The sequence below is a fragment of the Bubalus kerabau genome, chromosome 6, assembly GCF_029407905.1.
Source record: "Bubalus kerabau isolate K-KA32 ecotype Philippines breed swamp buffalo chromosome 6, PCC_UOA_SB_1v2, whole genome shotgun sequence".
In the NCBI taxonomy this organism is placed as follows: domain Eukaryota; kingdom Metazoa; phylum Chordata; class Mammalia; order Artiodactyla; family Bovidae; genus Bubalus; species Bubalus kerabau.
In genome coordinates, this window is record NC_073629.1 from 35,139,668 (window position 1) to 35,165,241 (window position 25,574).

Consider the following 25,574-nt stretch of genomic DNA (forward strand, 5'->3'; position numbering starts at 1 on the left):
GGGAATGGAGAAGCCAGATTGGCAATAGGGATGCTGATTCAGCGGTTCCCCCTCATCTTTAAAGCACATACAGGCAGAAGAGTTCACTTGTGCTTTGAAAACCCATTTGTAGCTTTCTTTTTGGCTTTGGGCATGTGATTGACTTCTGAGGACCTCCAGTTCCCAGCTACTGTCCACTCAGTGGTGTGAACTGATGGGCTGGAGTTAGGCCAAAATCACAGACTGTCAATCCCTTTGTTTTACAGACAAGGAGCCCAAAGCCTAAAGGGGCACAGTGGCTTTCCCAAGTTCACCAAGCCAGTAAATGGCAAAATTCAAGTGCCCTGTCTTTTAGTCCAGTTTTCCTTATACTGTACCACTCTGCCTGTAGTAGATTTTTTAATGGCAAACAAATTACTTATTATCCTAAGTGTTCTTGGGAGATGGGGATGAATATAACAATAAGAGCAATCCCTCCCAGGGACTTCACTGGTGGTCCAGTGGTTAAGAATCCACCTTGCAATACAGGGGACACAGTTCAATCTTTGGGAATGAAGATCCCACATATTGTGGAGCAACTGAGCCCACATGCTACAACTCCTGAAGCCCAGGCCCCACAACTACAGAGTCTGTGCACCAGAATGAAAGACCCCACGTGTCACAACTAAGCCCCAATGCAGCCAGATAAATAAATAAATAAAACCAATCTTCTTGTCCCACTGAAAGATGAACTATCTATGGGCATTTCTGGCCCTATTTTTTTTTACAGGTTTTAAAATCTTATTTGATGCTTTGAGAAAGAAGAATTTGAGTAGAATGTGATCAAATGGTAGGAAAAGCTAGAAGGGATGGGAGAGAAGTAGGTAATCAATGTGGGCAGCAACTAAGAACGTGTCAGCATTCAGGTTAACTTTATCAGGCCATTACTGTGGTCTCCTCTGTTCTTTTCTTGTTTTTTTAGACTGTTTTTTTTTAATTTTTAATAAACAAATTTCTATTTGTTTATTAATTTTTGCTGGACCTTACAGTTTGTGGCATCTTAGTTCCCCAACCAGGGAATTGAACCTGTATCCCCTGCATTGGAAATGCAGAGTCTTAACCACCAGACCCCCAAGAAGTCCTGTTCCGTTCTCTGTTCTGGTCTGATACTTCTGCACACCAGAAGCCCTCTCATCTACAACACTCCAAGCTATGTGGGACTTGGATGTGGCCAAGGGTGGCATGGTTTCCCCTTAACTTTGTGCTCCTCACCTGAATCCTGGCACGACCAGGGTGAGAATCATGAAGTCATTGTCTGAAGCTCCAACAGCTGAATAAATGTGATCACCGGCCACCTCCCAGCCTGGAAAAGGAGACGGACATGAGTTAGTGTCCAGTGGTCTCAAGTGCAGGGCAAATGTGCACCCAGATTGACACTCTGGAAGAAAAATAACACCATACTTTGAGGCATCCAGAACCATCACCCAACACAAGCCATGTTACTTATCAGGCTACTTTGGTCAAAAACTCTGAAACTCTCAGAGCAAGACCTCTGCAGTGTGTGTATTGTTTTTAGTTCCGTCTCTAAAGCTAAAGTTTGCAGAATATATGTTCTTTGTCCATGGGGAGTGGAGCATTCAAGGGAGTGTGAGCATGATCAGCTCATTTTTCTCTAGACATCGCTGTTAAGAACTGTGAGCTAGGAAGAACCCCTTTGGCAGGGCAGCTAGCTGAGAGCTCATGGTGGGGGGAGGTGGTTACCTGTCATGCCCTTGTACTCAAAGTTGATCCCGCTGAGGACGGTCGTCTCCATGTTTGTGGGCAGCGTGTTCCACCATTTGTATTCAAATCCCACGGCAGGTTCGGTCCCTGCTGGGCAGTGGCTACAATCTGGGGGAGCCACAAGATCCACGATTCAGCCTGAAGGCTGCAGCCACCCCGACTGGAGCTGTTGTTGCGCAGACAAGTGGCAACAGTGCTGGGCAGCCCCACAAAGGTGTTGCTGAGCACAGTTAACAGCAAGCTGACTCAATGTGTTTAGCAAACTTGGGGTGTAAAGGCTGACCCTTCATTCCATATTCCAGTACCCTACTTGCCCATCAAATTATTACTTTCAAAGCTTAAGTGTATCTTCGAGTCTAATACATATAGTTCATACTATTTGTCACGTTGTCATCAGCAAATGCCTTCACATTAATAGGTCTACAGATCCCCCAGCTCCTCTCCTGCAAGTTCTGATTGTGTCAAGGTGGCCATCCCAGCTCCCCAAACCTTTTAGCTATCATCCCTGCCACATGCTGGAAGCCTCTGCTGTGAGGAGTGTGCCCCTTCAGGCCTGAGTCACATTCGCAGTTGGATTGAGGAGGGAGGCAGGCAGTTCTCAGGTGGACCCACAGGCAGGGCCCGCGCTGACCTCTCTTTTGAATATGGTCCTCAGAGGTGGCCTGGCCCTTATTGCCTTCCTCAGAAGGACATGGTGTGAGTTCAGCTGACAAGCTGAGTGCCCATGTGGCCCACCCATATGTGTGGTATGGGAATGGAGTGAGGCAGGGAGTGGGATGGGAGAGGGGTTACCGGAGCCATTGGAGTAAGAGCCATAAGGGCAGGGCTCGCAGGTGCTACTGTTGGTTTTGAAGAAGCCTGGGTTGCAGGGTGGACAGTCGGTCTTCAAGCCAGAGGCAGGCAGCTTCACTGCACCCTCCAGATCCTCGCTGCAGATTTTTGGCTGGGCCCATTTGTACATGAGCTGCGTCTGCAGAAACAGAGCCCGTCTCAGCCTGCCATGTGGCATTAGCACATCTTCAGGAAGTTGCCTTGAGGATGGGGGGATTCTGGGTGCTAATGAAAGCTGCAGCAGGGTGGGGAACTTGGTTTGGGTCACCAGTGTATCCTAGGTACATTGCTTAGCGCCTGGCACATGGTCATGCTCAGTGAATATCTGCTGAACGAATGGACTGGGATGAAGAGGGATAGGCCTGTGTGTTGGATGGGAAGAGGAGACCAGTTTCCTCCAGAGAAAGCCCTAATTCCAGTGTAGAATCTTATTATTAATACTAAAATGTCACAGGAAAAGCAGCTGGTGAAAATCCCAGAACACAAAAAGGCATGGAGTGGAAGTGGCTTAGGTAACCCCTGGAGGAACAGAGGACGGCTCAGGTGTCCCAATTTGTCTTCTAAGTATTTTCTTTGTTTTTTCACTTATTCAGTAGACATCTATAGCAAGTCAAATATAAACATGAGACTCAGATGAATGGCGTGGCCCATGCCCGCATGGAGCTAGCTCAGCATCTAGCAAGGGCACTGCATTGCATTGCATGAGTGCTCAGTCGTGTCCAACTCTTTGTGACGCCATGGCCTGTAGCCCACCAGGCTCCTCTGTCCATGGGATTTGACAGGCAAGAATACTGCAGTGGGTTGCCATTTCCTTCTTGAGGGGATTTTCCTGACCCAGGGATTGAACCCAAGTTGCCTGCATTGCAGGCAGATTCTTTACCACTTGAGCAACTGGGGAAGTACCCTAGCAAGGGCAGCATAATAACAATCCCCCATGGGGGTATGAACCCTGTGTTCTCTGGGACATAAAGGCAAGAGCAATGAGGCTGGTTAAAGAGTACAAACTTCCAGTTATAAGATCAAAAAATTCTGGGGATCTAAGGTACAGGTGATTAGAGTTAGCATGGTGATTAGAGTTAATAATACTGTATTATATACTTGAGAGCTATTAAGAGAGTAGATATTAAACATTCTCACCACAAAAAATAAATAGTAATTATGTGCCCTGATGGTAGTTAGCTAGCTCTATGTTGGTTATCAGCTTGCAATGTGTAAGTGTATCAAATCAACTGGTACACCTTAAACTTCCACAATGATATGTGTCAATTATATCTCAAAAAACCTGAGGGAAAAAGGCAAGAGAACTTTTCAGCCTCCAAATCAGTGAACAAGAGAAGCACTGTATCTGTCACTTACTAGGACCATCCCTAGTCTTTCGATGGAGGCATTGGCTAGAGAAGAGCAGATGAACTGCAGGAGGCTCCTGGTGAGTCAGGGGTGAGATTGGGCAATGTCAGGCTTCCTGTATGGTCACTGGGCAAGAGACAAAAGGATTGCATTGAGGTGATGGTGCAAATGCACTATGTAGCATACCATATATGTAAGAAGGTGGGTGAACAAGGCATCAGCCCATTTTATTCAGGATAAGGTCTTGACAATGTCTTGAAAGGGCCTCATGTTGCCTTAGTTGAAGATGAGCCCCAGGACAGACAACTTGTGCCCTTGCTGGGCTCAGCTTTTCTCTGTGTAAAGAGCAGGCAGTGACCAGAGACCCGGACTAGTGACCTAACCTTATCTCACCCAGCTCATTTCCTTGAGTCTAATAGAGAGAGGGGTCTGGGGAGCTGGATGACTTGGGCCACCTCCTGGAGCAGCACACTCAGCAGCCCCAATGGATCAGTGATCCCAGTCCCTGAGAAACCACTGAGGCACAGCAAAGGCCATAAAGGCAATCACAGGAGTCCTTTGATTTTAAAATACAGCTTAAGAAACAAAGTGAAAGTCCGAGACTGAGCAGAAGCAGTGTGGGCCTGAGGGCTGACACTTCCATAAGACACTCCTGGTGACCATGTCTACTCCGGGGTTCCTCCCTGAGCTGTGCTGTGGTTGGGCTGCAAGGTGGGAGTGCTGGCTCTGGTCCCACTCATCTATAAGCCCCCAAGGTGATCAGGAAATGGCAGACACCCAGGCTTGCAAGCATCAGGGCACACTGTGGATCTAGAAGTCCTTTGCCTGAACCAGGAGGAAGAAGAATGGGGCAGAAGAAGCAAAGACAGCCACAATCAGCCACATGTTATATCCTGGAGGGAGAAGAGCAGCAGGATTGTCCTCTTAATTAGTGGGTCAACTGAGACCAAGAAAATGACAGTAATTCCTTACAAGGTCATGAAGAACACCAGACACTTTAGAACTGGGGCTAAGGTACAACTGATAGGATTAATCGTTTTGCTTGGCTGCTGGGGAAGGGGATTTTGCTCAAAAAATGAGAATGGGGCCAGCCAGTACATGGGTGGTAAGAGATAACTATAAAAACAATCGCCATTAAGGACCAGACTTCATCCTACACTTAATCAGCAGAAAGAGAATTCAGCCAGCCGTCCAGCCAGCAAACATGTATGCATCCTAATAGCCAACCACATGCTTAGTGCTGAATGATGCAGAATTCCCTACTCCTGTCTTCTTGGGAGGTTCTAGTTTAGGGATAGAGACAGGACAGTTCATCCAGCGTTGCTGATCTAAGGCAGACCCCACCACTTGTGCCCTTGAGCCATCCCTGCTCACTTCCTCAAAGTTTCCAGGGCCTGGGAAGCACTCTGGCTCTTCTCCACCTGACTCAGGTCTCTGCTCAGAGAGGTCATCCTTACCCTCTCTAAGCAGAAATAGAGACCGAGATGTAGAGAACAAGTGTATGCATACCAAGGGGGAAACAGAGGGTGGGAAGAATTGAAAGTGTGGGATTTACATATGCATACTATTGATACTATGTATAAAATAGATCACTAATGAGAACACATTGTATAGCTCAAGGAACTCCACTCAATGCTCTGTGATGACCTAAATGGGAAGGTAATCCAAAAAAGAGGGATTCTTTATCTGTTTATTGTTTATCTGTTGTCTCTCCCTTCACTCACTCCCCAACAGAAATTAAGTGCCATGAGAGTGGATGTTTCCCTGGCTCTGTGAACTGCTGCATACATAGTGCCCAGCGCAGGACCTGGCTGTACACAGGAACTAATGACCTCCTCTGAAAGACCTGCCTTGGCCTCACCCTCCAACCTGGTCACTCCTCTTCCGGGTTCCCCCAGTGCCCTGCATACAGCCAGGCCCATCTTTCTCCTCCCCACCATCTTTTTCTTCCCCATCAGCTTTCTCCTCCCCGTCATCTTTCTCCTCTCCTCTCCTCCTCAGGGCAGAAGCCCATCTTATTCATCCTGGGTTCCCTGACTGGAGTACAGGGCAACAGCAGATACTCAAAAATGCCCACTGACTCACTGGTGGAGCAGACTACAAAGGAAAGTCTTTCTGAGGCAGAAAGCCTGTGGGGGAGAGGAAACGGGCAGAGACAGAATAAATCAGGCCGTTATCGGGTGAGCCAGGAAGCAGGAATCACCCCCTATACTAGCCCACAAGAGCAGTGCCGAGGGGACAAGTCTGATGAGAAAGAAGAAATAAGTATGTATGGACAGGCAGTCATTGCCCAGGGAAGGAAGCGAACGGAAGAAACCTAGCAAAAGAAAATGAAAGCATTTTTTAAAAGCAGAACATATGTCAGTGAGCAGCGGAACAAATGTAGCAAAAACAGTTTCTGACCTGAAAATGAGTGAGGTCATCTCATTTTGTCTCCCCACTGGCCCCAGGGTCACTCCAAAGGTCTGGGGGGTTTTCTCAGGTGACAGCTTCACTGACCGATGGAGCTGCAAATCTGGCAAAGCCCAAGGGGCAGGGGTCCCAAGACTGTGCTACCCACCTCTCCATTGGCATCACAGGCCGTGTGAGTGTAGAAGTAATCTTTATCTGTGCAGGCTGGCCGTGCTTTGCAGGTGGAGGATCCTTTCTCTAAATGGCAGAAGCAAGGACAAATATTTGAAGTGAAGAAAACAGAGCTCTTGACCATTTGCACACGATGCTATAACAAACACCCCAGACCCTGATGAAGCATAGCACAGATCTTACAGAAAGTAGACAGTGCTGCACACACACCTTCCCTTTGCCCGAGTGGCTTCATTTCCAGTCCCTGAAGACCTGTTCAGATATCCGCTTTGCTTCCCTCCCTGATGCTGATGAGAAACTACTGGGCCCGCACTGTGGAGCAGGGCAGAGGAGGCAGGCTGGCCAGAGGACCATTGAGGGGGAAGGTGGCTGGAAGGAGCATCTGCAGATTTTTTACCACCAGACCAATTCCCTGGAACCTGCCATCTTCCAGGTGCCTCAGAACCCTGACTGTGTGGGTGGTTTTTCTACTCCTAAAGGGTTGAAGCAAAACCCTGTCCTAGGAAAGCTTAGGACAGTGCCTCTGAATTTTCTCTTAATATGTGCCTAGAATGAAGGCCTCCCACCACTGCATTTCCTCGTCTCCATTCAACCATCCTACACAAATAAAGTGATGGTTTAATCCCACTCTTGCCACTTTCTCCACCCACAGTCTTCACAGTGCTCTCTTTAAGCCTTGACCTGGACTTAATGAAAAATGTTATGAACTATCATTTTATTTACTTTACTTCCTGTGTGTTCTTATATCTAGGTTGGTTTTGCTTTAACCCTATGAACCCCTGGATAGAAACAACTGTTTCAATGAATCCCTCTTTATTTTTTAAATGGTGATGGTAAACTTTATTTTAAAATATTGATTATTTATTTGGTTGTGCCAGGTCTTAGCTGCGGCACTCAGGATCTTTAGTTGCGGCATGTGGGATCTAGTTCCCTGACCAGGGATCGAACCCAGGCCCCCTGCATTTCGAGCACAGAGTCTTAGACACTCGACCATCAGAGAAGTCCCTGAATCCCTCTTTAAATCAATGGATTTTACCTTTTTTTGAATTACAAATACTTTTCAGAGTTTGAAAAAAAAGAACTGTTTTCCTGTATCCTGAAAAATATACCTAATTCATACAATTTTTTTAATTAATTAATTTTAATTGGAGGCGAATTACTTTACAATATTGTAGTGGTTTTTGCCATACATTCACATGAATCAGCCATGGATGTACATGTGTTCCCCATCCTGAACCCCCCTCTCACCTCCCTCCCCATCCCATCCCTCAGGGTCATCCCAGTGCACTGGCCCTGAGCACCCTGTCTCATGCATCAAACCTGGACTGGCGATCTATTTCACATATGATAACATACATGTTTCAATGCTATTCTCTCAAATCATCCCACCCTCGCCTTTTCCCACAGAGCCCAAAAGTCTGTTCTTTACATCTGTGTCTCTTTTGCTGTCTCGCATATAGGGTCATTGTTACCACCTTTCTAAATTCCATATATATGCATTAATATACTGTATTGGTGTTTTTCTTTCTGACTTACTTCACTCTGTATAATTGGCTCCAGTTTCATCCACCTCATTAGAACTGATTCAAATGCATTCTTTTTAATGGCTGAGTAATATTCCGTTGTGTATATGTACCACAGCTTTCTTATCCATTCATCTACCAATGGACATCTAGGTTGCTTCCATGTCCTGGCTATTATAAACAGTGCTGCGATGAACATTGGGGTACATGTGTCTTTCAATTCTGGTTTCCTCAGTGTGTTTGCCCAGCAGTGGGATTGCTGGGCTGTATGGCAGTTCTATTTCCAGTTTTGTTTTTTTTTTCCAGTTTTTTAAGGAATCTCTACACTGTTCTCCATAGTGGCTGTACTAGTTTGCATTCCTACCAACAGTGTAAGAAGGTTCCCTTTTCTCCACATCTTCTAATTCATACAATTTTTAAAAAAATTTCCAGGGAATTCACTTTCTCCAGAGTGAAAACCACTGCTTTATAGAGTGCCAGGACAATACTGCTCTGACTGCTACTGTCCCTGGTATGACCACTGTGTCGCCTGCAGGTAAGCAGGTGATGATGGTGAGACCTCCTCTCTCGATATTGCTTGATGAGCATTTTAGTAGAATGGAATGAGATTTTTAAGTCAGACAGATCTGGATTTGGATCCTGTGTAATCACTTAGTAGCTGTGTCACTTCTGGCAAGTTACTTAACCTCTCTGAACCTTTGTGCTCTCAACATGTACAGCAAGAAGAGTAACATCTGCCTTGCTGGAATCAGCACATACCTGACACATTGTAAGTAGGAACTTGCTAAATGCTGGTAACTATTATCACCTGGATTTATAAGAAATCTTTTTATTTGGTAACCATAATGGGACTTTTAATAAGGATTAAAGTTTCCCTTCTTTCCAGTTAAGGCTTATTTCTCAACTGGCCCTTTCTTCCCAAGGCAACAAATGAGTTGCTAGATCTGAGAATCTCCTATTACCATGTTGTTGGTCTGCACTGGGGCCTCTTCTGTCCCCATCTTGTTATCCTGGGTGAGAGGAAGCTGCTGGCTGAGAAGCAGCTGGGGTCTTCTGAGCTCATTTACCCGGTTAATAAGCAAGGGCCTATTTCAACATAAGGGGATCCAGGGACTCCTGGTTTTGACAGACCTGGCCAGGAGAAATTTGGGGGGAGATGCTGAAAACAAATCAATTCCCAGGACCTTGCATATTAGATTTAGCAAATTGCAAGTTACGTGTTAGAAAGTGTGTTCCACATAAGCACCTTTCTCTGCTTGTCAAATATTTATTCAAACTGACACACCAGCTCCAGGTTTCAGCAAAAATGGTCCAGCTGTTTACACATCGACTACAGCTAGACAGGTTTTAACAAATGATTAACCCAAATGCTGAACCAGACCTCACTTTCCTAGCTCAGGTTTCATCAAGGTGTTAAAACTGGGGACTGGTCAAGTTTGAAAGATTGGGCTAGATGTTTGGTGAGAAAATGAAATGTGATTCCTGTAGGATTGGCCCTGGGCAAAACTGTATGAAGATAAAGTTTATTTTGGGGGCTCCACCAGCTCTTTTTGCATCTTCTTCCCACCTCCGGAAGTATAACCTTCTCATTCTGATCCTTTTTATCCAAAGAAAACATTTCCCCTGACCATTTAAGTACCTAATGAACACAAAACTCAGCTCTGATCCCAGCACAGACTCTGGGCAAATCCCTAACCTCTCTATTGTTGTTTACTTGCTAAGTCAGGTTTGACTCTTTGTGACCCCATGGACTGTAGCCTGCCGGGCTCCTCTGTCCATGGGATTTTCTAGGCAAGAATAGTGGAATAGGTTGCCATTTCCTTCTCCAGGGGACCTTCTGACCCAGGGATCAAACCTGAGTTTCCTGAATTGGCAGGCAGGTTCTTTACCACTGAGCCACCAGGGAACCTCTCTGAGCTTCTGTTTATTCATTTGTAAATGAGGAAGTCATTCCTGCACTGTGCTGTGAGTAACAAATGAGATCGTTTTGTAAACTGTAAAGTGCTGGACCAGTGACTTATTATTGCTACCTATACCCAGAGTGTTGTCACAGCAGAAGAAGACTGCTGGGGCAGGCCTTAATGCAAATGAATAAATAAAACTGGTTCTTACTATGTGCCAGACAGTGTTCTAAATTCTTTGTTTTCACCCATCCACACAATGACACTATGAGGCAGATACAATTATCATTCCCATTCTAGAGGTGAGAAAACTGAGGCACAGGCAAGTGACTTGCCCAAGGTGGCACAGCTAGTAAGTGGTGGAGCAGGGATTTGACCTGTAATGATTTTGTTCTTGGAGCCCATGCTCTGAAACACTATGCTATTCTACTAGGAAATGAGTCCCTAGTATTGAACATAGCACAAAGGAATTAACCCTAGTGATGAAATTTAAGCTATCAGTAACAAAGACACTTTCCATCAAGGCTTTGTCCTTGACATCTCCGCCCCCATCCACTCCTCCTTACTCTAGGGTCCTGGATATGGACAATGGCGCCTGCTGAAAGAAATCTGACTGTGGTCTCTGTCTCCAGCTCTTCCTTTCCTCATACCTTTTCCAAATGGCAACCAGAGTGGACTTCAAAAGTACAAGCCAGATTATGTCATTCTCCAGTTTTAAATTCTTTAGTGTCTTCCACTGGTGATAGGATCAAATCCCAGTAGCAGTGGTACAGAAGGATTCATCCATAACCTGTTCCCTGCCTACCTATTAGCCTTCGATGCTAATTCTCTCCAAGTAAGCTCCAGTGATGCTGAGTTACTCCTGGATCCCCAAGCCTTCTGGCCGTGGCTCCTTCCAGAACATCCTGCCTCCATCAAATCACCAACTCATCTTTCAAAACAGTTATCTTTCAAGGCCACGCCTAGTGAAGCCTTTCCTCCCTCCCCAGAGAGGACGGACCACTCCCCTCTTTTGCTTCCACCACCACACATTACACTCAACACTCCTATTTCAGCACCTCCTGTACCGAGGAGTTACTACACTTGGTGTTTTTTTTTTAACCACGTTTCCACTTTTGACAGAAGCTGGAGGGCAGGTTCCAGCTCTAACCCCAGCCCAAGCCCTGGCACTCAGCCTGGTGAGCACGCGGAATATATTTACAAAAGAAAGGCTAGCTGGTCACAGGGTCTCCTGTCACTCCCTTCATGTACATTGCACCAGAGGCTCTCATCATACTCTGCATTTTTGAAATCTCCCACCAACTCTGTATTCTGGAAAAATCAAGTCCCCAAGAAATTCAATGCTCTTTGTACCCCTGAGTTGAACATATTCTTCATAGTAAAAACTCACTTTCCAGTCAAAGGGGTGGATTGAGAAATCAATGGCAAAAGAAGACTAGATGGCAAGAATATAAACTCCCAAAGTAATACTTTCATAACAGCTCTGTGGATAGACATCCATTTACATAGCGCTGATCAAAACACCCATAGGCATTTTTTCTAGACCCACCTTGCCCTTCAAATCCTGTACCACAGCCAGGCTGGAAAGGGAGCCAGAGAAAATGACTAACAAAGGCTGCTATTGACAGAGCGGGGAAGAGAAATAAGAAATTCAAGTAAAAAAACAGGAATTTAGACTTAAAGGTAAAAACTTCCCCTAAGAGCTAAACATCTCTGTTGTTGCTGAAAACTACACTCATTGGGCAAGATCTGAGTAGATAAATAGGACTTTTGTTTTAGGATTGGTGTAGAAATAAGCAGTTCACAAGGTCAGTGGCTGGTCTTGGCTGAGCAATCATGTACTGTAATATGTGTGTGAAGGGCGGGTGTGTCTGTGTAAAGATGGGGGGAGGTCTGCTTAAGAGAGGGCCTTGAGCTCGGTTTATGTATATTGTTGTTTACTTCCTAAGATGTGTCTTACTCTTTTGCCACCCCATGGACAATAGCCCACCAGGCTCCTCTGTCCATGGGATTTCCCAGGCAAGAGTACTGGAGTAGGTTGCCATTTCCTTCTCCAGGGGATCTGCCCAAGCCAGGGATCAAACCTGCATCTCTTGCCTTGGCAGACAGGTTCTTTACCACTGAGCCATTAGGGGAGCCTGTATTTGTATATAGTTCTGTGTGAAAAAGGAAAACTGGAATTGTTATGAGCATTTGCAGGGGAAAGGAGAGGACTCTTTCTCTCTCCCTATCTGTTTGTTTCAGAACCTGCCTTGGAGATTGGTCCCTGGGCTATTGTCTGAGCACAGGGCACTCTGGGGACACTGCCCATCTTATACCAGAGCCCTGCTGCTCCCAAGATCCTCTCAAGTAGCCAGGTTCCATTTCTCAAGTTGGGCTGCTTCAGGAAGTTATTCACGGACTGCAGAAATAGGCTGCTATTCACTGTCATCTTATCTTCCTTAAGAGGAGGGGCTTTCAAACTGTGTTCCAAGGAACCCTGGATTTTTTGACAAGGCCTGCTTTAAATTCAGTGGATGCTTTGAGTTCAATGGATAAAAGATTATAGCTTCTTGCTATCAAAATGTTTTACACATCAATACAACCTCATGGCTCTTCTAAATTAACTGAAAATAATTGTTATAAACTTAAAAACATAAATTTATACCTCTTTATCTACTGTATATAATATTTATAATCTTATTTAAGGTTTTATTAAAAAACAAAAAACAAATGCAACCCCTTTCCCTAGCTTTTCTAATTCCTCTAATTCTGAGCTGCTTTTTCTTTTTGCTATGGTACCCTGCACTTTTTGCTGTCTAATATACAATACACTTTATTACATATTTATTATTTAGTTATTATAGTTATTACTTATTCCATTTACATTCCAGGATGTAAATTCTATGAAGACAGAAAGTAAAAATATTAGTCGCTCATTCGTGCCCGACTCTTTGCGACCCCATGGATTGTAGCCTGCCAGGCTCCTTGTCCATGTAATTCTCCGCAAGAATATTGGAGTAGGCTGCCATTCCCTTCTCCAGAGGTTCTTCCTGACCCAGGAATCAAACCCAGGTCTCTTACGTTGCAAGCAGATACTTTACTAACTGAGTTACCAGGGAAGAGCATGAAGACAGGGATCCTTATCTAATTTGTTTACTGATGTATTCCAAACATCTAGAATAAGGCCTGGCAGATAGTAGTGGCTTGATAAATACTTATTGAATGATTTCGTTTCAAGAGTGATTGGTGGATTAGCCAGGCTCTTCCAGGGCCCAGAAAACAAGGGCTCTAGAAGAATCATCTTCAGGTTGGCCGAAAGGATGGCCCCACTTCCTGTTCATCTCTGTATATATGTTGGTACCTCCCCCCACCCCACCCTACCCCACTCCCCCCACCGGCCCCCTCCCCCCGCTCCCGAAACACCAAACTCTTCCTGCCCTCACCTGAATATTTGTCAGGGTCACACTGGTGACAGGAAGTTTCTCCCTTATTGGAATAAAAGTTGGCTGGGCATAGTTTGCAGGAAGAGGAGCCCTGCTGGTCTGCATACGTGCCAGGTTTGCAGGGGAAGCATTCTGAAGTGTAGGCCACCCCTGGGGAGGAAGAACCACACAGAAAGGCAAGGATTGAGCCTGGAGACTGAGGGCCGTGGGGACTAACCCCACCCTCCCTGCAGAAGTCAGCATCAGACCCCAGACCCAACCCCACTGTCTACAATCCGTACCTGTTATGGCAATGTTTCTCACCAGCACGGGCTTGGAGACTTTGGACCACACTGAGAAGGCTGTGGTTCTCCAGTAGAGGACGTTATTGCCTCGATTTAGCTCGACCTAAAAACCACAAACAGGAAAGAGTTCACTCACAGAGACAGATGCTGCTGGTCCATTGCATCAGCTTCCTGGGGGGACCCCTCCTGTTGCAGCCTGCATGGCAGCTCCTCTTCTGCTCCTCCCTCCGCCTCCTCAGCATTGCCCTTCTGCCCCCTTGGCTCAGTTCCTCTCTCCTGCGAAGCCTCCTCCTCGAACTCTCTCAATGTCCTCTCCCTTGTCTCCCTCAATCACATATATCATGAGCATTTCTGCGGTGAGACCAACGAAGGGACCTGAAGATACTGACAACAGCAAGGTGGAATCTCCCTCCTTTTTCTTCTCTGGTTCTGTTTATCCATGCCCAGCCCCAGGCACTGGGCCCTTTAAACCTGCAGAGCTCTGGTCCTTGGGGTCAAGCCAGAGGAGCGAGTCAGTTCACATCCATATTATGTCAACTCATGAGAGAAACTACAGCATCCTCATGTTGTCAGGCTCCTGCCCTCCAAGGAGAGCAGGGTGGAGGCCCAGACTGGGAGGAAGAGGCCTTTGTCCTTGGTCCCTTTTCTGGGGTCTCTAGGGAGAGACCCTTGGTCCTTTTTCCTGGGATCTCTAGGGAGAAGTCTGCTCTGATACTCACACTGTGAAATTCCCATCCTTTCTCTGTGGTTTTCATCCACCTCGAGTCATCTGCATTGGGCTGGCACTGGTCATTCTGAACCTGAGGCAGCAGGAATTTAAGATCAGAGTCTCAGCTTTATAAGGAAACAAGTGTCTTACCCCACAAAGCACCAGCCCTCCATAGGGTCCCTCTTATGGGAGAAAGACAGCTCAGAACTCATGAGCCTTGAAGTAGGGCAGGAGCTAGTTACACACACAGGATGTCAGTACATTGACACTAAAGAAATGTTGCAGAACTCAGAGCTATTTTCATGTCAGAACACGGGAAAGTACCTAGGACTCTCCCAGACTGTACTGTTCCCCACCAGCATCCTTTGACTTCCATCTTTTCTTTAACTCTTGAAGCTTCAGTTCATTTTGACCACAGTTCTCTCCAGAGAGAAAAACGACTGTGAAAATTTCCAAGCGGGACTGTGTGTGATTTCTGTAAATGCATCTGAGCCTTATGGGGTCTTTACCTCCCACCTTCCCCTGCCCCCCAGCCAGGGGCTTACAAAAAACTCGAAGATGATGCTGGAGTCTGGGTAGTAGTATTCAAAGTTAACAGTGCCAGACTGCTTCAGGTTGACGGCATACATCAGCGTGGCCGTGCACTCGTCTGTGTTGGAGGCGATATAGTCTCCCAGCGGAACCCACCTGGACCTGTGAGGAAACGGGAGCCAGGCTCACAGTCAGGAGGCCAGCCCACCAGGGCTTGTGCGATCTCAGGTCTCAAGTCCTGCTAGGTCTCTGCAGAATTTCAGACTGGTGATTCATAAGCGGAAGCTTACACCTGAAAATGCTCAGTGAAGAATGACCTCTGGGTCAAGGAGCCTGGAGGTACAGCCAAGGGGCGGTCAGGTAGGTGCACCCCCACATTATACAGAACTACCCAGAAGGCAGACGGCAGGCAATATTGTGCAGGTGAGGAGTGGAGGGGTGGGGGGTAGATAACATTCACTGGTTGCTTATTATCTCCCAGATAATGAACTACATATTTTGTGTTCATGATTTCTTTTTATCAGTAAGAGGAAGTGCAATTTTGTTCCCATTTAATGGATATAAAACAAGCTTGTTGAGTGTCTTGCCCAATATAACACAGCCAGCAAGTGACAGGGCTGAGATTCAAGCCCAGGTTTGCCTAATTCAGAGTTGTCAAAGAGAGTAGATAAAGCTGTTTTGTAGAACTCAGAAATCTATCCAGTCTAATCCATCTGTTTTTTGTTTGTTTGGGGTTTTTTTTTTAATGTCCACTTTTAGATGCTGCTAGGAACTGGTTTTATGGGAAGGGGGAAGGGAGAAGGCATGTTGATTTTATTTTCTAAGTACCTCTATTCTGTCTACCCTACCCAAGGGCTCTCCTTTTCCTCCCCAAATACCCTTCAGCTCTGAATCAATCCCAACCCACCTTCCAGCATCGTCCTGCCTCCTCCAATCCCTTCTCCACAGAGTGGCTGGAGGGAGCCTCCAGAACAAAAATCAGCCCATATCACTTCCCTGACTGACACTGCGGCTGTGTTGCCCCCAGTTGCACTCAGTCTGTGGCTCCCTGTTGCCCTCAGGATAGTTTGTAAACCCCTCACCCACTCTCCATACTCACCCTACAGAATTTCTTTCAATTCTTCTGCAAAACTTTCTCTCACCTCTGGGTCTTCCCATGCACTGTTCTCTCCTTCAACAAACTTCCTCCTCCCTCCACCTAAAATTCCTGCTCATGTTTCAGAATAAATGTCACCTAATCTGAGAAGTCCTCTTGACCTGCCTGTGCTACGTACGCACTCAGCTCTTACTCCTTCCCTCTCATGATCACAGTTCAGTTCAGTTCAGTTGCTCAGTTGTGTCCGACTCTTTGCAACCCCATGAACCACAGCACGCCAGGCCTCCTCGTCCATCACCAACTCCCGGAGTCCACCCAAACCCATGTCCATTGAGTCGGTGATGCCATCCAACCATCTCATCCTCTGTCGTTCCCTTCTCTTCCTGCCCTCAATTTTTCCCAGCATCAGGGTCTTTCCCAATGAGTCAGCTCTTTGCATCAGGTGGCCAAAGTATTGGAGTTTCAGCTTCAGCATCAGTCCTTGAAATGAACACCCAGGACTAATCTCCTTTAGGATGGACTGGTTGGATCTCCTTGCAGTCCAAGAGACTCTCAAGAGTCTTCTCCAACACCACAGTTCAAAAGCATCAATTCTTCTGTGCTCAGCTTTCTTTATAGTCCAACTCTCACATCCATACATGACCACTGGAAAAACCATAGCCTTGACTAGACGGACCTTTGCTGGCAAAGTAATGTCTCTGCTTTTTAATATGCTGTCTAGGTTGGTCATAACTTTCCTTCCAAGGAGTAAAATCCTATTGTATTTCATTTAAATATGTGAAATATCCAAGACCCACCACCTTGCTTAAAAAATGCAACACAGGGATTTCTCAGGTGGTCCAGTGGTTAAGAATTCACCTCCCAATGCAGGTGATGTGGGTTGGATCCCTGGTCAGGGAACTAAGATCCCACATGCTGCAGAGCAACTAAGCCCATACTCCACAACTACTGAGCCCATGAGCTCTGGAGCCCATGCACCACAACTAGAGAGTCAGTGGGCCACAATGAAAGATCCCACATGACCCAGTGAAGATTCTGTGTGCCGCATCTAAGACCCAAAGCAGCCAAATAAATAAACAAGTATTTTAAAAAAGAAATAAATGCAACACAGCAGAAGCCTTCGTGTTCCCCTAGCTAGTTTCAACCGCATCTACGTCACACAAGCCTTTTCCCACTGCCAAGTAACCACTTTCTGGAATTTGGTGCTTAATAGTCCCTTGTGGTTCTCTGCCCTTTACTAATTGTGTATGTATCTCTCAACAATATACGGTATGATATTGCTTTGCATATTTTTAAACCTGTGTAAATGGTATCATACTCATGGATTCTGAAACTTGCTTTTCTTTCTTCAACATGTATAATGATCAAGGGATTCATCAATATTCACGGATGAATAAAAGGTCTTCTTTCATTTTCACTAGTATATAAGATTGCTTTCTACGGTTCACCCACATTTATTTATGCACTACTTGTTGATGGGCATTTAGGTTGTTTCCAGTCTTTTGATTTGTGCACACTCTTTTAGGAACATTCTGGTACCGGTCTCCTCCTAAACGTGTCTGAAGCCTGGCTGAGGGATGGGGGTGGGGGGAGAACCACTGGGTCACAGGGTTTGTGAACCTCCAACTTTACCAGCTACAGCGATGTTATGCCCCAGAGTACCTGTTATCAACTACACCCACTGGCAGAAAACTCCTGTTTCTCCGCATCCTCCCCACATTTAGAATGGTCAGACTTTACATTGTTGCTAGTATGATATGATAGAACACTGGTGTCTCCCTGGGCTTTAAACCTTATTTCCTTGATTATTAATGAGGTTGAACATCTTATCGCATCTTTATCGCATCTCTTCTGATCACACTTTAATTCTTCTTGAATTGCTTATCTTCCTACCTGGCTTGTCGATGCTGTGAGGGCAGAGACCAAACTTAATTTGCTCACTTCTGTACCAGCACCAAGCCATGGATCTGGCATGAGAGAGGGACTCAGGGCATTAAACAGATGAATGTAAGAGACGGTGATCAAAGACAATTGTGCTAGTTCACTGCTCTGCCTGAGACCAGCCCTGGTCGCCAATGACTAATAATCACCAGGTTCCCAGTCCTCATCACCGATTCAATGGGCATGAGTCTGAGCAAGCTCCAGGAGATGGTGAAGGACAGGGAAGCCTGGTGGGCTGCAGTCCATGGGGTCGTAAAGAGTCAGACATCACTGAGCGACTGAACAATGATAAGGGAACCTCAGATTAATTCACTGTTTTCCCCCTGTGTTTGTCAGAATAATATGGTATTTCCAGCTCTTCAACAGTTAGTGTTATTCTCAAGTGAAAACATATCCAAATGCCTCATCTGAGCTCATTCAAGATACCCAGCTAACCTAATGGTATTGATTTCTCCTTGTTAAAAGAGACAGCACTTAAAGCTGATGTGCTCCACGGCATCAGCTATAAATAACTCCTGAAGGTGGATGAATAATTAAAAGGATGCCATAAGTGGGTTACATTTGCAAAATGCATTACAATTCTGACTTTTGTCAGAGCTGTTCCTAGTGAAGATCATTTCATGTTTAATAATAACAATCTGTCTTGATTTATTTCTAATGCCAGGAATTGCTCCAAATCTTTCCAAGATTGCAAATCTTTCCAAGTATCATCTCATTTCCACCTTGCATGCATATGTGCTAAGTCGCTTCAGTCATGCCCGACTCTGCGATGCTATGGACTATAGTCCACCAGGGTCCGCTGTCCATGGGACTTTCCAGGCAAGAATACTGAAGTAAATTGCCATTTCCTCCTCTAGGGGATTTTCCTGACCAAGAGATTGAACAACGTGTCTTCTTGTGTCTCCTGCACTGTAGACTTATTCTTTAACATTGAGCCACTGGGGAAACCCTTTGACTCATAATACTGAACTCTAAAATAACATAAACATTGGACTGTTAAAAGACCTGCTGCCTGGCTCAGACAATGGTGTTTCTAGGATATTTAGGTATAGGAATGGGAGACATTGCTCTTTTAAAAATTCAGGTGTAATACAATTAATTCTTTTTTATCCTTTTGATTGTTTGGGTATAAGAGAAACTTTTATGTACTTTTCTCCTATATTCTTTGTCAATATTTAACAAAGAGTAGCGGACTATTGTCTTTTACACCCATGCAACCCCTGCCCAACTTTTCCTCTCTAAGACCCAAGTATTGTCTTGAACACACTAAATGTTATTTGAAGGCGGTAGCATGGGGCAGTGGAAAGCTTGGGACTGAGGATGAATTCTAGTCTCCCCAGTTGTAAGCTGGATAACAAAGGACAAGTCATTTAACCTCTCTGAGCCTCCAGTTCCAAATCTGTGTAATGGGAACAATAATACCTGTTTCACCCTCACAAGGGTTCTCGTGAGGATTAGAAAAAATAATGTATACAAAGCATCTAGAATAGTACCTGAACCTGGTACATCATTTAATTCTTATCCTTATAATTAAATATGTAAAGATTGGGTAAGGGCAGCTCACCCATTCTGTAAGCACCTTGGACTGAGTTTTTCAATTACTGAAAAGATCCTCTTCTGAGCTGGAGAATTCTCTGGTCACCAGGGTCTCAAAGGGTTTGGAACATCTCAGCCATGACTGACCAAAGCTCTGGTCCTACTTTATCCCCCCAAACCCATAAACTCAGGATTAGGAGACCAGATTTAGAAGTTGACACCAAAGCCAGGAAGATACTCGGGGCTTTGCACATAGTGTTGCAATCAAATTAAGGAAGTGTTTTGGCTGATCCAAAATTCCATGATAGAATTCAATTGGATTTTGTCCTAAACAGACTGGGCCATTTGACCCTTGTGCATCTTATCAACGTCTATTTCCTGGTGGTTTTCACCTGTCACAAGTGCTTATCAGTCACTGGTAAGCTTAGGTCAGTAAGGCTGGGCTGAGTGGGCATCACATCCAGCAGTCCAGGGGGGCCCTGCTCCAGCCCTCACCCCAAGGAGAAGGAGAGGAGGCTGTGGAGTGCTCTCTGCAGCCCCTTCCCCAGCATGGGGAGCAGGGAGGTAAGGGAGGTGAGGGGCTAAGGGGGAGGGGCAGGGGGAGAGGGGCGACTCACGAAGTACAGTTTTCAGGGGACTCCAAGGTGCTGTCCTCGATCTCCATGTTGGTTGAGAGGCTGGCAAAGCCATGGGGCAGTTCATCCCACTCATCGAACCGGATGCCTGTGCCAAGGGAGTAGCGGCCCTCAGCACATGGCTTACACGACTGGTCCTTCATGTCCAGAAACTCCCCAGCTTTGCAAGAGAAGGCTGGAACACAAGAGCGGGGACAAGGACAGGTGGTGAGGCTGTTGCCACCTAGAAGTGGGCGGGTGTGGGCATCCTAGAGGGAGGAGCAGAGGATGGAGACCTAAGGGTTTCACGCACTAAGACTTAGAGCTATGGCGCATCTTCTATGACCCCGCTTGTATGGACTGTCCAGACTAGGCAAATCCATAGAGACAGAAAGTAGATCTGTGGCACCAGGGACTTGGGGGAGGGGGCATGGGGAGAGATGGCTAATAGATATGAAGTTTCTTTCTGGGGTGATAAAAATATTCTGAGATTAGATAGTGGTGATAATTATGTAATTCTGTGAATAGTCTAAAGACCATCAAATTTTAGAACTTACAGGGATGAATCATCATTGATTTATCTATTGGCTGTGCCATATGGCTTGTGAGATCTTAGTTTCTCCACCAGGGATTGAACCATAAAAGCATGGAGTCCTAACCACTGAACTGCCAAGGAATTCCCAAAGCTGTTATTTAAAAAAAAAAAAAAAAAAAGACGTAGGACCTTGTTGCAGCATTTTGGGCCATTCTTTTCATTTCCTCAGCCATTCTGAGAGCTCCCCAGTAAGGGGGTACCAGAGTCTCTCGTTCTGACCCTTCTGAAGGGCGTCTGGCCTTTCGGCCTTGGATTTCCTGTTGTCTCTGGCCTCTGTCTTCTCCTTTCTGGTCCCACTGGCACCATGCTGGTTGGGATTACTGTGATCTGTTAGATGAGCTCAACCATTGCAATGTCCTCCTAACGAGTTGCCTGTTTCTTGTTTTTGCTCATTCTGTGGTCAGAAGTATCTTTCTAAAATACTGATACATACTTATTTCTTTTTAAAATTTATTTATGTTTAGCTGCACTGGGTCTTTATCTCTCTCGTGGCCACGAGCCGGGGCAACTCTTCTAGCTGTGGTGCGTGGATTCTCATTACCGTGGCTCCTCTTGTTGCAGAGCGTGGGGTCCAGGCAAGCAGACTTCAGTAGTTGAAGTGCAAGGGCTCAGTAGTTGTGGTGCACAGGCTTAGTTGCCTTGCAGCATGTGGGATCTTCCCAGTCCAGGGATCGAACCCATGACCCCTGCATTGGCAGGTGGATTCCTAACCACTGAACCACCAGAGAAGCCCATACTATTATTTCTGTTATTTAAAAAATTATCAGGCACCACCCACCAACTTTTGGTTACAGACTTAAGCTCTCAATTTGGCATTCAAAGTCTTTTACAATTTTCCCCCAACCTAACCCCAACTGGCTTAATCTTGCACTCCAGACCCTTCTCCACCCCACTCCCATCCGTCCCCTCCCTGTGTTGTCTCCACCTCAGGCCACATCCTCTTTTCTGAATGTGTCTGATGTTCTCCCACCTCCAAGCTTTTGCTTGAGTGGTTCTCCCAGCTGTTCCTGATCCCTAAGCATCCATAAGGCCCATTCTTTTCACCTCATCTAACACATCATATTGATGTGCCTCCTACCAGGCTCTGAGCTCCCCCAGGCATGGTGGCTCAGCAACTGGCACAGCCACAGCGGCCCTCCCCTAAGGTTTGCTGAAAAAATGAATGGATAAACGGATGTCTGCTCCTCCCACCAGACTGTACACTTCTGAAGGCAGAGGCTGTGCCTTATTTATCTTTGTGGTTCACATCGCAGGTGCACATATTAAGAACACTGGCCAAGTTTACTGAAGATGGCTCATTTGTTTCTGTTAATACTCAGATCTTAGCAATATCCATTTATTGATTTAACAAGTATTTATTTGCTCACCTACTGAACCAGGCACTAGGCTAAGCATATTTTAGATTTTAAATGCCCTCAATCTCCTTTCTAAATCGTCAACGATTCCTTGATTCTAGTCCCTGATTTTTATTGTTAAAAATAAAAGATAATTTGTTTTTGCCTTTTCTAAAAGGAACAGCACAGGGGAAATAGCTGCTAGGGAGAGGAAAGTTGTAGCTACAGAGTCCTAGAGGAGGGAATAGGAGCTGCAGGCAAGTCACTGCCTTTCTGGGTGCATGGTCAGCTCCCCAATCAGGGAACATTCTTGTTCCCTGAAGTGATGCCCAGTGCGTTTTAAAGATCTGTCTCTGCAGAAATTTATCTTTTCTGGCTTCCTTTTCAAGAACGACTGCAAATCACAATCTTTCCTAATGAGTGACTGTGGCTGGAGAGTGTAGACTGGAGAGAAATGCACAGACCAGAAAAGAAAATGTATGCAAACAGAGAAAAATATCTAAGTGACACACAGCTGGAATGATTTTTACTTTATACTGTGATGGGATTTAAATCTGAAAAGAAAAATAAATTGAGATTCCCATCCGTGAAATAGCACTCCTGCACCAAATCTCAGGATTTGGTGGATGGGGAGGCAGGGGTGCGGAGATCTGATTCCTTGAGGCAGCCGCACTGTCAGGAAGGGCCTAACTCGGACGGTAGGGGGCTTGGGGCAGAGGCCAAAGCTGAGAGGCAGGACTGCTTACAGCACTCGGTGCCCTTGACGGGGTCGGGGAGGCTGGTACACAGGCCCGGGGTGTGCGGCACGGCGACCCTCCACCTGGAACCGGTGCTGTCACACGCGGTGTACTCATAGTGGTACTCAGACTGCAGGGGAGAGAAGGGGCAAAGCATGCATTAGCATCTGTCAGACATTAACAGCTTCCCACCTACTTCCTGCCCAGCCAGAAGGCTACTGACACTCACCATCACAGTAATGGGCCCTGGGCCCCAGGGGAGGGGGTTGCAACAGGGAGGGGCAAGGCATCGTGGAGCTGAAATGATCCTTATCAAGAACATACAGGGCCCATATGGCCATTTGGATCATTCCTCTCCACCCGCCATGGTCTAGTCCCTAGAACCGCCACCGCCCCCCACCCCCCTGCCTGCTTTTTCATGTCTCTCTGCTGCTGTGTGTAAATAATGTCCTATTAGGCCAGAGCAATGTGAGAAGGTGACTAAAGAACAGGCTAGAAACAGGTGGATTTTTTCTTGTCCCAAACTGCAGAATTTACAAACACGGACTGGCCCATGAAAAATTACAAAGGATTGTCACAAAAGCTGTATTTCTATTTCCCCTGATTTCCCTGAATTCTTCATGCTCTCTTCTGCCCTGAAAAAACTATGAATTCCTGCCTCAAATTTTATGAAAACATCATATTTAGCCCAGGCAGGTGATGGGTTCTCATCACATCAGCCTGCTGCTGCTGCTGCTAAGTCGCTTCAGTCGTGTCCGACTCTGTGCGACCCCATAGACGGCAGCCCACCGGGCTCCGCCGTCCCTGGGATTCTCCAGACAAAAGCACTGGAATGGGTTGCCATTTCCTTTTCCAATGCATGAAAGCGAAAAGTGAAAGTGAAGTCGCTCAGTCATGTCCGACTCTTCGCGACCCCATGGGCTGTATTCACACCTAATTTCTCTGTGCAGTGAAAACTCATAGTTCACCTGATATAAGAATAAACTGAATAATAACAACAAAACAGCCAAATCAAGCATATTAAATAAAACAAGAAGCACTGCAACAAAAATCACAGAAAGCACTACTTGGGAAAAAGAAAGCACAATAGCTGTGGCAAATACTCAAAACATTTCTTACTCTTTTAAATCTTGTCACAAACAACAGGCCACAGAATTAATGTGACTTTGGCTTTGACAAGCATTTCGCAATCCTCACTTAACCAAAAACGATATTCAAGCCCTAAAGTACTTTGTATTACTGTATCCATAAGAAAAATAGAATTAATGTCCCCCTTCTACCCATATGGAAGGATGATTGCACATAAATGCAATGTAAGGAGTGGAGCTGGGGCTAAAACTGAGACAGTTTGAAGTGGGCTAACCTAAGAATTCATCAGAATCCAAAGGAGAAATCTGTACTTTTGGGAAGGGGTAAATATACTTCATTTCATCTCTTCTAAGATGCATATTTCTTTCATATTTTAACACCTATGAAATCAAGTTGTGGCTTATACCCGACACAATAAGGAAGCACTTGTCATGGTTTACGGAGAAGGCAATGGCACCCCACTCCAGTACTCTTGCCTGGAAAATCCCATGGACGGAGGAGCCTGGTGGGCTGCAGTCCATGGGGCTGCTAAGTCGGACACGACTGAGCGACTTCACTTTCACTTTTCACTTTCCTGCATTGGAGAAGGAAATGGCAACCCACTCCAGTGTTCTTGCCTGGAGAATCCCAGGGATGGGGGAGCCTGGTGGGCTGCCGTCTATGGGGTCGCACAGAGTCGGACATGACTGAAGCGACTTAGCAGCAGCAGCAGTGTCATGTTTTAATTGATGGGGTTTTCCTTTCTTTTCGGTACATAAAAACTGGTGTGCCTTACAAGCTGTTATTTCAGACTTGTGGATATGTGGTAAACATTGCGTTTGATCTGTACTTTAAGAAATTTAGGGTAATGAGAGAAAACTCTTAGAGCTCCATTTCTATTGTCTTCTATTATAAATATAATTTACCAAATATCTATTGTCTGTCCAGCACTTAGAGGTACTAGAGGTTGTACCCAGCATGGCTCAGGACAGCAAAGTGTAAACTGGGCATTTTTATCCAGATGGAGAAGCTGCAAAGGAGAAGGAGGAGCTGGGGGAATTGTGAGTCTAATTTAGGATGAGAAGCTTTGACTTTAGATCAGATGTCAGTGTCATCTAGGAAAGAAAGAACACCTGGGTGGGAATTCTTTGTGCCCTTGGGCTACCATCACTCTGGGTCTCTTTTTCCTTTTCATTCCACTCTTTTCTTTATCCCAGAGGACTCTGAGGATGAATAAGGAAACTACACATTTTCAATTTCGGGTCTAAAAACGATATTCTCCAAAGGATTTTGCTGCAAGAAAGAGGGGTAAGATCCACAGTATGTAAATTACATAGAATTGAGTGAACCAGGCAAGAAAGATTCATGTTCTGCCTGTGAACGTAATTATGCCTGTCATTTGCATGGTGCTTTTACACCATTACATTTGATCTTCAGACTCCCCAGAAGGCAAGCAGAGCAGGGGCTGTTTCCTCCATTGCACAGATGACAAAACACTCCCCATGGGGTGAAATGGCTTGTCCAAGGTCACACAGAGCTAGAACCCAGGCCTTCCTACCAGGAATCCTTCACTCTCAGAAGTCCCATCAAACACAATCTCGCGCTGGGCCAAATTTAACAGCCAAATCTAAAAATTAAATAAGACAGTATTGGTTGTCTGCCAGCAGCCAGGGTCTCTTCTGAGGCCTGATAATTAGTGTTAAAACATCAAATCTGTTCGAGCAGATCATTTCAGTCACTCTGACTGCATTTGGCCTGTTGGAGACTCGAGAGCCACGT

At 45.7% G+C, this 25,574-nt stretch overlaps 1 protein-coding gene across 2 annotated transcripts in view; it reads right to left on the bottom strand.

Moving 5' to 3' along the window:
- The window catches only part of ELAPOR1 (endosome-lysosome associated apoptosis and autophagy regulator 1), a 75,482-nt gene that overhangs the window by 16,965 nt on the left and 32,943 nt on the right, over positions 1 to 25,574 (bottom strand). Inside the window, exons 3-12 of one of the 2 annotated variants that reach the window (XM_055584867.1) lie at positions 22,737 to 22,857; positions 20,065 to 20,257; positions 14,889 to 15,036; positions 14,354 to 14,434; positions 13,632 to 13,737; positions 13,351 to 13,500; positions 6,479 to 6,567; positions 2,533 to 2,710; positions 1,720 to 1,848; positions 1,231 to 1,321 (exon numbers count right to left, since the gene is read on the bottom strand). In XM_055584867.1, the coding sequence (XP_055440842.1) occupies positions 1,231 to 1,321; positions 1,720 to 1,848; positions 2,533 to 2,710; positions 6,479 to 6,567; positions 13,351 to 13,500; positions 13,632 to 13,737; positions 14,354 to 14,434; positions 14,889 to 15,036; positions 20,065 to 20,257; positions 22,737 to 22,857 (1,286 nt within the window). Of the gene's footprint in view, positions 1 to 1,230; positions 1,322 to 1,719; positions 1,849 to 2,532; positions 2,711 to 6,478; positions 6,568 to 13,350; positions 13,501 to 13,631; positions 13,738 to 14,353; positions 14,435 to 14,888; positions 15,219 to 20,064; positions 20,258 to 22,736; positions 22,858 to 25,574 lie in introns of those variants that run through there. The other variant, XM_055584866.1, reaches the window with a different exon arrangement.